We start from the raw sequence: 13939 nt of genomic DNA, 5'->3' as shown, positions 1-13939 counted from the left end.
AATTACAGCCAATCAAGTTCATTCAGCGTAGAGAAGCCAATCAGCATTTGGGATGAAGTGATTGTAAAACAATTTGCGTGTTTGTTTTTTTTCGCCGTCGCCGTGCCGATAAGGACAGCGGAGCGGTGCATCGGGCCGATCTGTCCGTGGAGAGGGATTGTCTTGTTAATGAAGTGTGGAGTGGAGCCACTGAGGGCTGTGTATGTCACCAGATTTACAGCACAGTGGCCCTGTGATTCCCTGCAGCTGTAAAACAATGAGGAGGTGATTGGACTAAATTGCACTGCAGTTGTCAACCTCCCTCCTGCTTACAGCCATTTGATGGTGTCTCTCTCTCTCTTGCGAACAAATTGTCTCTCGACAGAGCCCTCGCTCACACACGCGCACACGGAAAAACACAGCAATTTTTTTTCTCCTAACCTCCCACACTCTCTTTATCTCTGTCTGATATGCTGTCTGACACTTGTTTTGAGGTTTTTTTTTATCAAATGTCAAAGACAAAACACAGGTACATGACCGTCTGGTTACACAGTGATTAAGTGCTCATTGTTCTTTATCGTCACTGCCTTTTCCCTTCTCCTGCTCCCCCCCGTCACCCACAACAGTCATGATGCAAAGACCAGTGTCTGACTGAATACACCTTCCACATCCGGATCCGCGTAGACCGGTGGAAGCAAAACGCATTCCTTCTTTGTGTTTCGTGTGCAGCGATGTCTTCTCAGGTGAAGGCCAAACAGCATCAAACACCGACTGATGAGTGTGTGAGCGGAAGGTGTTAGACAAGGATAAACAGAGATTTGAAGAAGAAAAGAAAGAAAGACTGACATTTCAAATAGACATTTAGAGACTAATGCTGGCATTATTTTATCTTAAGATTTGTATCAAGAAATCCCAGAAAAAACATTTAAGCTGGAGGCTGTTGGACATCCTCCTGGATCTATATTCTTCTTATATGTTTACATTCTATGTATTATTTCATTACTGTCTGAAACTGTAATTTTATTATGTTGGTTATTTTGTACACACACGCCATCCATTGCATGTCTGTCCGTCCAGGGAGAGGAATCCCTCCTCAGTCGCTCTTCCTGATGTATCTTCCATTTTTGAGACAACTGAATATATTATATATATATATAAAAGGGGGCAGGTGTGAGTCGTTGACACTTAATCAGTAGTTGGAGACACATTCAAAATGGATTCCCCCCCCTTTAAAAGAATGACCAGAAGGTTCCTTCCATGTTCATACTGAGTGTCATCGTGACACAATACGCTGAGCAGCAATTCATCCCAATATGTAGGCCAACATTTTTTCTTTTCTATAATGAATGCACCGTCATGCCACCAGTGCCACTTGCTCTTTTCACCCCTGCCGTTTTCATCGGTTGCAGATATGTAACCAGGCTCACTTGCCCCACTGTCACGCTTATGACGAGGCTGAGCATCACAACAGAACAGGGAAAATCCACTCCAAGAAACAAAGTGTTTGGGCATCTAAATATGGAACCGTGACAGATAGCGTTCTGCTTAAAACGTCACGGGGGAGAACTATGGACGGTGGTGTGTGAGATTACATAAACTGAATAAACAACCACGTACAAACCATCACATTTGCACGCACTCACTCGCGGAATAATTTAGCACACAAATAATGAATTCATAAAATTTGAATTATGCAGATGCACAGGAAGCAGTGAGCCTCTAAAATGGCAGAAAGCTATAGGAGCCATGAGATCCTGTATGTCTCCCAGAGCTATTAGCATCATCACTTATGAGAAGCAAAGGCAAAGAAAGCAGGGAGGAGAGACAATGAAATATGTATGTATTTATAAGCAAAGAGGTGGAAGAAAGGCGGATGAAAGAAAAAAGAAAAATGGGGGGGGATTCAAAATGGGTTAGTGAGAAAAAAGTGATTAATATAAGAGGAAACTGGGACCAACCGTCTGTGATCAAAAATTCTGATGTAACACACCTTGAGGTAGAAGCAGGGGAGGGGGATACAAGCAAAGTATTTCTGATGTGTGAATTTAGGTGTGAGAATATGTGAATTTTTTTGAATTACATCATGATCCAGATGCCAGAAGGGACGTGTCTAATGGGAGGGATTGGGAGTAAAGAAAGTGGGACACAAGACACAGAGAGGAAGAGAAAGGGGGGCGGGGGGGAATATGGAGAGGGAAAAAAAAAGGAGATGGGAGTCGTAAAAAATGAAGAATGCGATGATGAGGGTGGGCGGTGGTGGCGGAGGAAAAAAAAAATCGGAATTAGTTAAAGGCGAGAAAAAAAATGAGAGTGGGGAGGAGGCAAGAGGTAGAGAGGTAGAGGGGGGGGGTGGGGGGGGGGGGGGGGGGGGGGGGGTGAATGAGAGGAAAGGAGGAGATGAGGCGTGGGCAACAGTGGCTGATAGACAGCCAGGAATAGAAGACTAATTAATAGTCAGAAACTGCAGGCCGGTGTGGAGAGAGAGGAAAAAAAAACACAGTGGGAGGGAAGAAACGTAGTGATGGACGGCTTCCTACTCTACCTACCTAACAAGACGGGCAGCTTTGGGGTATATCTCCTCACATTCTGCACCGTTGTATATCATACAGAGGTATAAAGAGAGACAGCACGGGGAGGGGGAGAGCAGGGGAAGACGGGGGGGGGGGGGGAGAGATAGAAATGGAGATTAGGCTGGACAGAGAGGAAGAGCGGTGGAGAAACTCATTATCTAAGGTGAGGGGAGGGTCTCCTAGGAGATTTGACATGAATAACCCACGGGAGAGATTTGCTCGTGCACACCGCTGCCGTTTCTCTGTGAGGGGAACGCAATCAAGTTAAACCGCAAACAAAGTTTAATTACTCAAATGGCTCAGCACACAGCTACCGCCCTCGCACACGGCGTTCAACAAACACAGCCTTGAAAGTTTGCCAGTGTGCGGTTTAGACCACATGTCTGACAAAGGCAAACACACACGAGCGCCTCATAAGCCCGTGCAGCTCCCCCGTCTGCAAACGCACAACAATGACAACAGCTAGCGATGGTCCTGCCACATATCTGTCCGATCTCAAGTCTCACCATGTGTGTGCGACGGTGAAGCGCCTCTGTTTGTGCGTGTTGTTGTTGAGCAGCATGCGGCGAAGCAGTCGCGGGGAGTTGCGGGGAGAGAGGCGGGGGGAGATGGAGGAGGGCGACCGCCGGTGTCCTCTTGGCCTCTCCGGCTGCAGCAGGTTCTCCCGCAGGATCTTCACCAGGTCTTCATTCAGGCCGGAGTGTTTGGGCATGGGGGGCACTGCCAGGGTGTCTTGGTGGGTCGCCCCCATGCCTGCCTGCTGGGCCATTCCTGCCCCGGCTTCACCACCACCACCAGCACCAGCACCACCAGCACCAGCACCAGCAGCAGCAGCAACGGCCAAATGAATGAGGAGAAAAGGCAGCCAAGATATATCAGAGATGAAGCAATACGCATGCAAATATGTGCTTCTCCTCTGTCAAGAGTCCAGCAAATTTCCTCAAAATTTAAGAATCTGTAAAAAGAAGAAGAAAAAAAAAAAAAAAGACGCACATCCAAAAACCCGTTGGATGATGAATTGAAAAGCTCTGCTGGTAAATCCTCACACCAGCAGCTCTCTTTGTACAAAAGCAGGGGATACAAAAGAGACGAAGAATCCCTGTTCTCTTTCCCTCCTTTCCGTCTTTCAAGGAGCCAGCAGATGAACAGAAGCACTGAGGGCTGCAGCCTTCGTCTGCTCTGCAACACTGGATGTCTGCTGTGAAAGTGCAAGAGAGAAGATGAGGGGAGGATGGAAGACGGAGAGAGGGAGGGCGGGATGCTGAAGAAAAAAAAAAAAAGAAGAAGAAAAAAAAAAAAAAGGGAATTCCGTCTATTCCAGCCCCGTCTCCCCGAGGCCTGCAGGCAAACTCAACACAGTCCTGTGAAATCGAGCCCAGCAAGACTTTAGCTGAACTAATTCAGTCCATTCCAGCCCAGAACAGCCCAGCTCTGTCTGGTAAAAGCCAACAGGGAACCTGCGTTGGTTCACCCAAAAAACAAGCCCCAGCCCAGTATGACTCAACTCAGTGAGGCTTGGTGGAGTTCTGTTCCATCCAGTCGAAGCAATATGTCCTCCCTTCCTCTCCCTACACAGAGATACTGACTGCTGACTGCAGCCAGTTTATAAGCTACAGATCCTTTGGAGCTGAGCAGAGCGAGCGCGCGCGCATGTGTGTGTGTGTGTGTGTGTGTGTGTGTGTGTGTGTGTGTGTGTGTGTGCGTGTGCACAATAGAGAGGAAAAAAACAGGGAGGTATGAGGGGAGATATGGCAAGCTTGAGTAACACTGTGCAAAAATGTCGTATGCACGCATGCATGCGCTTCAGAGCCGAGGCACATGCATCTGTGAGGGTGCATTTGTCGATGCAGCAGACCGCGCTAAAAGCACCCATTAGTTATTGAGTAACCCTCTGTCCACACTCGGCTTGAGAGGACATCCCTAGGAACAGCAAACGATGTCATGTGCGTACTTGTATGTGTGCATGTGCACGAATTAGCAGTTTGCTAATATTTCCACAAATGCAAGAAAAACTAGGAGAGTTTCATGCAACCGGCGTTATCTTGCCCCTAGCTTCTGCCACTCCCTTTCACCGTTTTCATTTTTTCAAATGAAGGTAGACATGCTAACCCCCCCCCCAGCATTTTCCCTCCTCCGCCTAGCGACCAGCAGCTTGTCTGGAATACAAAGCGGACCAGACTCTAACCAGCTTCTTAGTCGTTCTACTTTCTGCGTTAGAGACCCTTAAAAGCGTACCTCTAGCTGTCAACAATTTGACTGTACTATTCGTATGTATATCCAACTTCTACAAGTTCCACGCAGCACACACACATCATCTTACTCTGCAGCAGGAGTATCTTTAACCTGGCCGAGCAGCAACCCTGAAGGGTCATATTTAAAGCATTTCTTATCAAGTTTATTAAATTGTCTAACCACGCCAAAACGAATGCATACAATTAAATTAACTATAAGTTTATCTTCGGCTGTTGTAAAGCATATACTCAAACTAGTATGATGCACTTATCAGGCTTAACATAGAGAAAGCTGCTCCCCATCAATGCATTCCAGTTTTGAATTAACGACGACCTTATCGGGGATCTCTCCCTGTCTACGCTTCACATTCCTGAGAGTAAAGGAAACAAGACTAAGAGACACGCTAACTGTTCTGTTGTGACCTAAATGCTGTCAGCTCTGCAACATGCTCACAAGGACATGATGCTGTTCTGTAGGTCGCATGCTTATGGTCACCATTTTAGCTTAGCATGCTAGAACTGTCGTTCATGCTAAACATAAAGTTCTGCTGGGGCTGGTGGGAATGTCATCAGTTTTGCAGGTAGACCGTTTTGCACGAGACTTTTCACTTCCAACCAAAAAGGTCAACCTGTTGGTTGCACTAAATAGAAAGTCAGTAATCAGAATACATTGTGCCATATTTACAAAAAGATTTGAAGAGATTCCACGAGGGAATTCAGAAGTTTGACCTGCTGATGGCGCTACATGAAAAACTATCGCCAAAGTCATTCGGGTTCTTTCTTTGTCTGTAAAAAAAATGTCATGGCAAGTCATCCAAAGCCAAGTGGTGGATTGACCAACAGACACACATCGGTATTTACACAATGTTTTGGCAACTCCTTTTGGAATATAAATTGTCCTGCAATCATCAAGTTACTTTCACGTAATACTTAAGTAAGTAATGCAATACTTCTTAGCCATAATCCAGTGCAAACTGTACTGAATGTCATGTTTATATATTCACAGCTTCTGTTGAAGTTTTCGCATAATCCTCATATTTTTTTTTTAGATCAGCACCCTAAAAAATGGGGGACATTTTTTTTGTTATTGTGGTTATTAAAATGTAGTTTATGGTGCTGTGAGATTGCTGCTGGAACGCCCCATTAATACAGGCGTGTGCCTCCCTTTGTGTGCGGCAAGTGGGGGAGCAAACCGGAGTAAAAATGTCTTCAAGAGGTTTGACATAATAGCATAATTTAACATTTTTTAATTTGTAAATGATTACATTTTTTGTTTCACAACGCTCCTGACTCATTGGAAATGTTTGACTCGCACGACTCTGAAACAATCCTACGCAGTAGTGATACGCGGGTCAGGGTTTTTTAAAAGCAGAACTCACCCGACCCGATACGAGAACCAATCCGTACCGCCCAACCCCAAAAACATGCATGTGTTTGAGAGCGACAGAGAGGGGAAGAAGCTGCACTATTGCACACAATATTTCAGTAAATTATCAATAACTTGCTGGGAACGCTGCTTTATCACTTTTTTACCCACCTGACTGAATCCAGGATGTTTTCTAGTAGTAGCCTCAGCTTACTCAAACCCACCCGACCCATCACTACTACACAGCTACTGGAATCTAACTCTACAAATTGTAGAACACTAACAACAGTAGTGTAGCCTAATCTTTATCTGCAATTGTGACAGAAATACCGGCTTTAAACGGAACGAAAAGATCATTTAAAAACAGCTAAATGTGAACGCTGCCAGACCGGGACCGAACAAAGCCTCCTTGACTGTAGGAGGTCAGTTTGACAACAGGGAACATACAGTGTCGAGGTGGTTTTCTTAATAAACATTCATAAAGACTCCTTCATAACCATGGCTTAATAGATTACTGTTGGAATTTGTTGGACAATTGATTGGCACATGAACCCTTTGGCCTCATGTACAATGCCTTGTAGGATCAGTCACGTACTACACTTGACTTGAAAACATAGCGGGGGAAAAAAAAACATGTTCAATAAACAGACGAGCGCCCCTAAACATTGCTGACATAAAGTCTTTGTCCGCAGTAAAGAGTACATCCGGCCTGGACGTGCATTCAGATGGACACGGTCGGTTAGGTTTGTGTCCTCGGGTCGCCTCACAAGCAAATCCTACTAGTTGGAACTGCTGATCGCTCTCCAGTCTTGCTATTTTCTTGGTGCTTTAAACTAGGATTCATAAAACCTCATTGAATTAATAAGAAAAAAAAAAAACCTCTTAGTTGCTAAAAAATGTGACACTTTTGAAGTGTTAATGGTTCTTGCCTTCAAAACGCAACAGTCAGTCAAAGGCAAGCTGTGGCAGTCAGTCAGACACATGACAGCAGTGGAGAGCTGTTGGGCTTCATTTGACAGCTTGCAATTTATCATCACCTCACCGTAGTCAAAGAGATGACGGCCACTCTCCGAACAAATGTTTTGTTTTTCTCTCACACGATGAACACGCATCGTTCTGTTCCACTGCTTCTCCTCTCTTTAACTTATTTCTTCCCTTTCCTCGTTCCTGCTACCTATCTTATCTCTTTTTCTCCTTTCCTATGTAAAGCATCTTTTCTCCAACCCCTCCCCGCTGCTGCGCATGACATTTATGTGCATTTCCCCCTGGTTACCAGGGGCAACATGGATGGAGAGGGACAAGTGGATTTGTCAAGAGCGAAAGGCTGGAGGAACAAAAGCAAGAAAAGGGAAGCCAATCTGCAGGACAACACCGCAGTATATGCACACACACTCGAACATACTGTACCTAGCAGAAGAAAATACTGCATTACGATTTGCTAAACAGAACGTATACAGTCCTTGTAGTCTTCAGCAAAAAAAAAAAAAATCGGATACTTTATCAGTGAAATCAAAAACAGTGATGAAGACACTGACAGTGACTTTCTGTCATACACAGGGAGTGGACACAAAAGCATGGACACCAGTCAGTGAAGTGTCCAATAGTTCTCTAAAAACCCAGAGGCCTGTCAAATGAATAGAGAGTCCAACCCAGAGACTAACAAATTCAGAAATGTAGCATTATGATGAAGTCTCAAGCCTTGTACATTACATACTAGCCTACAGGATAAAGCAGCAACAGATGATTCATCGCTGATCGGCAGACTGTGAGATAATAGCGCAGACACTGCATCGGTATTTAGTTTGGTTTGTGTTCACATTCATACATAATTCAGCTGTGATTCCGTCTCGACAAATGTTTTGGCGAAACATTTCCCATTTATCTTCTACGTAAAACAAAAACCTCGGTGTGAAAAATTGGTAGAAGCACACCGTCTGCTCAAATCATCCATAACATCTGGGAGTAAATCTGAGTGTATTGACCACAGTCTTTATCTTGACCGATCGGATGCCTTTCTTCTGGCCGTACACAGCATGCCGTCACAGTCTGGAGTCTGGGTTGTTTTTGGCAAAGGGCTCTCTGCGTGACCCTTGACTATCTACTCACGGCAGGTCCAGTGTGTCGGATTTAAGGGGATCCATTAGCAGAGATGCAATGTAATATTCAGAAGTATGTTTCTCCGACTTGGAAAGGGAGGGGCAAGCATTCAGTTGGATGCAATCTGCGACCCCTCCACTAGATGCCACTAGATCCTACACACATTTCATATAATGTCTACAGACGTCTACAATGACTAGGATGTAGAACGTGGACCTGTTGCTATAGTTACCCCAGCAGACACATGAAGGATGAGGGGACAGAGCTGAAATAGTATTTAGTGTGACGAGGAGGGGTAACAAGAAAACTCAAACAACGGTTCCTCTACACTACACTGTAGGCCGCAGTGTTTAAACGCCATAATATTACTAAGAGACACGATGCATCCAGAACCTGAATGCAGCTCTGCCTCCCTCAAGTGGACATCTTATACCACTTCAGTGACTGTGATCAAGGAAACGGGCAAAGTGGTGAGAATGGTGTGGTTTCTTTTTTTTCCTTTTTCTCTTGTGTTGGGATTTTGGACATTGATATTTAGCACATGCTTTCACCCAGAGTTCGTAAAACGCTGCTCCCCTGTAGTCATGATTAAGTTGCCATCAACGGATCAAACGAACATGAACATGTGGACGTGATCAAGTTGCCCCAGAGCGGACCATCAATGTTAATAAAAGGGACTGCAGAGATGAAAACAAAAAGAATTGCGCATTAGCATGCTTCAGCTCACTCACTGGTGCACAGATCGACACTTAACAAAAGGTTCACGTGCCAACCATGCTTTCTGTGGAGGTATTTTTATTGCAAAATCCCTGTGCACTTATAAAATGGATTGTGTATTTTTTTTATTTTATTTTTTTAGCAAAACCTCTCTGCCTCCTCCAAATAAATTGGTAGAGAGTGTTCATGCATATGTATGAGTAAATCTGAAATCAGCAATCACCTTCTCAAATCCTTGATTACAGCGTTCGTACATATTCATTCTACCAAAAACCTCAGTGAGGGGCGACCCTCATTTACACCCGGTCAATTACAAAAGCAAAGAGGAAAAACAAAACAACAAACAGAGAGATACACGGACAGAAAAGAGGCAATACCATTATAGAATAATACAAAAAAAATGTGCTACAGTTTATGCAAAGAATATGGAGCAAAACCCATATTCACACACATCTGAGAAGTCACAGGTACCTCCACCAGGGCCAACCTGGTTCCACAGCTGCTCCCTCGCTCTGTGTGAGAATAATTACGACAAAAACATTTGTAGGCATCCCCAGATATTTGGGACAGATACTAAAGTCCACTATGAAACATACTCAGGTTTGCAGCTGATTTTACTCTTTGCACTACTATGGAAACATGATGTTGCATTCAGGTCTAAACTGATAGTAGTACGTACCGGCATTCTAGCTCAAAATGCTCATTCATGTGCTCAAACTTTACCGTAACGTCAACTTCATGAAGCAGGTTCTGGCGGAGAATTCAAAATCAGGCACGGAGTTCATTTGATGTGTTTGACCAATAGATGGCAGCATTTGAGTAGAAATGTTTTCCAGTAAACAGAGTTATCAGAAAGAGGCGGACCACGACTACGTGTTGATATGAACCATGCAGAGCCACGTCGGTGTGTCATCAGCAGCGGTGTGACTCTTGATGCAGTGGCACCTCTGGCAGTTTTTGATATAATATCCACTTAATTCAGAGCTCGTCCCCACCTTAGGCCATGTGAGGTCACTACAGCTACATTGTCCTTAGAATCTCAGTTGTATCAGTTCGGTCTTTTTTAACCCGACCGTGCAGCGCTGTTAAGAAGCGGTGACATTTTTCTTTATGGTTTAACGTTTAAGGAGCTCTCGCTTCGGATGACTCGCTGCCTGCGGAGAGATCGGCCGGCCTTGTGAATGCAAAATGGAGGGAAAAAAAACAACAACAACTGTAGATAGAGTGTGAGTTATCAGCGCCTCTCACAGATTCTTAAAAATGACATAAGATGTTACAGCAGTCCTTAAGTAAACCATGGTACTGCATCACTGCTCGACATCACACACACAACCCAGCGCTGGCTCAGGAAAGAGAGCTGAAACCTCAGGGGAGCCTAATAAAACCTGCATGTGAGCATATCATCAAAATAAAACCCTTTGAAACACACCTGAACAGTACTGCCTTTGGCGATACAGTAAGCCTGTTCTATTCTTATTCTTATTATTATTCATAAACTTGAGGGATCGGGTCTGAAACTCTGAACCGCAAGTACGTTTTCTATCCTCACGTCCTTTTTGGATTCTCCTTCCACCGGAGTAAAACACATTCTGTTGTGTGTGAGTGCTGTGATTACATCTTTTGGAGCACCGAATCAATTTACTAATTAACTGCTGTTGATACGGCAATAAATTATTGAATCTTGAAACTTAACCTGCTTTTCCTGTTTCTTCCGATCCTCATATTTCTACCTGCTTTGCCTCCTCTTTTATTATCCAAGCAGACCTGCACAGCCTCTATGAGGTTATCTCACGGACAGTTGGTGAGCTAGCACAGCTGTTATGGTGACCCTGACAGGGATTGCGGTATAATTCCCTCCCTCCCACTGATGACCGACCAAAGGTGGCATCCTGTCCCCTTCCTGGCCTAAAAGCAAACACACACACGCACACACACACACACACATTCTGGCACATATTAAAAAAAAAAAAAAAAAAAAAAAAAAAGAGGAATTACAACTGACAGTGTGGCTGTGGCAGAGCTAGGTTATTCTGTAAATAACAGGCAGCCAATGTTACAGTCTTAGATGTGTGGACCTAAAAATTAAATCGGTAATTAGATTCCTCCTGCCCTTGGGCACTAAATAAGCTGCGTCGTGTTTTCACATTTATCACTATAAAGTCAAGTGTGCTGATGCCTCAACAGCATTGTAAATATCTGATATCACTAGCCCCAGAGGCTCAAAGTACTTCAAAAACAATGTATCAGGAGGGTAAATAGAATCAGGAGGAAAGGGATAGTAATGTATATACTGTGTGTGTGTGTATATATATATATATATATAGATATATATCTATATATATACACATACATACATACATATATATATACACATATATACACACACATACACATATCTATACATATATATATTCAGTTAATTTGACACTGTCCTGATCAGCGCTGCAATTCTCAGAGCAGTGTGAGTCGTAGCCAACGTGCGTCAAGACTGAGTAATGACCCAGTGAGCTAAAACTTCAGGGAGTCTTCGGTTATTACTGGGTTCACTGCCAAGGAAAGAAGTAATATAGGCCAGCACCCATTACAATACTCTGCAGGAGCGTTTCATTACATGTGTGCATGGGAGCGTGCATGCTGTCGAATGGCAGCCTTTTGTGCGTTTGTCTTATGTTCGGCTGCATATATTTTGGAGCGTGGCAGTGGCTGTTAATGATTGAGCTGCTCTCTGGCACGCTCATAACCAGCCATGATGAGAGGAAATGGGTCGGAGAGATACAGAACAGAGGGACGGAGGAGAGGGAGGGAGGAAGACGAGCAGGAGCTGCTTGCCAAGCGAGAGAGAGAGAGAGAGAGAGAGAGAGAGAGAGAGAGAGAGGAGCTCAGAGCAGGCTGTAACTGACGCAGGGTGACAGTAAATGGAGGTGGATGAATACAAATGACCACGGGACAAGGAAGAGAGGTTGAGAGGGGACATGGGGAGCGAGGGAAATAGCCTGTGGTTGTAAACATGGTGGTCCTGGGAAGGCTGAACCTCATCCTGTGTGTGTGTATGTCTGTGGACATATACAATATATATATATATATATATATATATATATATATAAACATACGTACAAATATACACTGCGTATCTAACTGTGCAGTTTGTCAGCTCGTGTGTCCATTTGCTCCTTTGTATTCACAGAAAATATACACCACAGCAGAGGCTGTTTGTGCATTTGTGTGTATATTTGTATGTGTGGGATGGACGAGAACGAACGATGAAAAGGGAGGTGAAGGTACCACAGAGGTTAAGATCACGTATTATGAATTATGAATTAAGCAGATTCAAGCAGACATCCCGATGTAATAAATGGTATTTTTGAAATCGCAAAAAAAGCGACAGTTGCAAACACCTGGCCCTGTGGACCCAACGTGCACACACACACACACACACACACACACACACAGCCCCGCGCTCCATGTGACTAGAGCGACAGTAGATAAAGACTTCTACTCGTAATCTTGTAAAACGCCACGTTTTGATGCTTTGATGCTTTGATGTTAGCCACTTTGTGACAATAACCTCAGCTCGAAGAGCAAGAGGTGACTTTAGTGTCAAAAGAGGAACGGGACGTCAGCTGTCTGGATCCGTTTAGTGTTTGGACATGAAGATGCTCGACGGGGTCAGGGACTGTGCAGAACGTGCCTCGCTGTCCGAGCTGCGACCTGGAGGCAATACTAAAAGTCTGTTTAAAAAAGCATCACAGCCGGCAGGGATCGCCGATCACGGGATGAGATGTTTTTGAGAGGCAGAGCCATAGTCGGGTGATGAGATCTGTTCTTTCATGAATGTCTGCACATGAGTTGGTTTGATCTGTTCCTGTAACTGACTGGAGATCAGTACGATTCATGTATATGATAAAGTGACGTCATTATTGATTATATAGGGGGCGACTGTGGCTCAGCGGGTCGTCCTTCAATAAGAAAAGTCACTTAACCCCATCAGTGTATTAATGGCTGTGAATGGGTGAATGACATGTCGTGTAAAAACATGTACATGTTTACCAGGCTTGAGGTTATCAATATTCTACTGTGATTGAAGTTTTTTTTGAATACTTTTTTTTTTTAATTCAGATCATCTCATTACTATGTCATTACCTACATGAAAGAACAGTGTATATAGTGTTGTACTACAGGTGGATTTACTGCTCGTGAATAATTCAGAATAACAATCGCAATATTGGTAAAAAAAAATACAATAAAATCACAATGAGATTGTTTTTCTCCACACATACCCTTCAGCCCTACTAGGAATAAAGTAATAAAGCTAGTGACCTCTTTTGCTCCTTCTCTGGATCTCGTATCTCTTTCAAGGGAATTCAATAAGGGATGGCAAGTTTTGCACCTCATTACTCCATAATAGAAGTAAGTACTTCTCAGGCTACACTGCACACATCCAATCCACACACACAAGAGAAAGCACTTCAAGTAAACACAAACAAAGAAATGATTAGGCTCATTACAAAATGATCTGCTGAATGAGATAAGAGTGTATTATAAAAAATGGCTCATTTAAGAAGGGAATAATACGGGCCCGCTGTTGGGGGGGGTTTTCAGACATGGGGTGTGGATTGGCCACTGATGCGTGACGAGAGGGGAATTACTCCTCAAAATTGACACTGAATAATTAATGAGAAAAAATAGAATGCTCATCTCCGCCTTGGTGAATCTCAGGAGTTGTCGGAGAATATTCACGAGTCTTCAGAAGCGGAACTCATTAAAGGTGCAAGATGTGAGATTGGGAGCATTCGGATTGCTTCTCAACGTGTCGAAGGCTGTGAAGCACAGGCGGTCAAACGCAGACTTTAAATGAGTAATCCACCCATTTCGCGTGACATTCCTTGTCAGCATCCAAATGTTTATAACTTAGACAATTTCGCCTTGTGTGCTCTGATTCATTTGGCAGGACGTTAACACATCAGTCATGTTTTAGTTTG

General features: G+C 44.0%; 1 protein-coding gene across 3 annotated transcripts in view; it reads right to left on the bottom strand.

The window, feature by feature from the left end:
- pde4d (phosphodiesterase 4D, cAMP-specific) overlaps window positions 1-13939 on the bottom strand; it is a 166324-nt gene that overhangs the window by 86666 nt on the left and 65719 nt on the right. Inside the window, exon 1 of one of the 3 annotated variants that reach the window (XM_068703328.1) lies at window positions 3056-4091. The exons of the other annotated variants lie outside the window; for them this stretch is intronic. Coding sequence (XP_068559429.1) covers window positions 3056-3318 — 263 coding nt within the window. The 5' untranslated portion in view covers window positions 3319-4091. Of the gene's footprint in view, window positions 1-3055; window positions 4092-13939 lie in introns of those variants that run through there. 3 annotated transcript variants of the gene reach the window in all.

This window comes from Cebidichthys violaceus, unplaced genomic scaffold, assembly GCF_023349555.1.
Source record: "Cebidichthys violaceus isolate CVI_PGR_0920_01 unplaced genomic scaffold, fCebVio1.0.p SCAF_9, whole genome shotgun sequence".
Lineage (NCBI taxonomy): Eukaryota > Metazoa > Chordata > Actinopteri > Perciformes > Stichaeidae > Cebidichthys > Cebidichthys violaceus.
The sequence above is the reverse complement of the archived record's forward strand: the minus strand, read 5'-3'. Positions and strand labels throughout refer to the sequence as shown.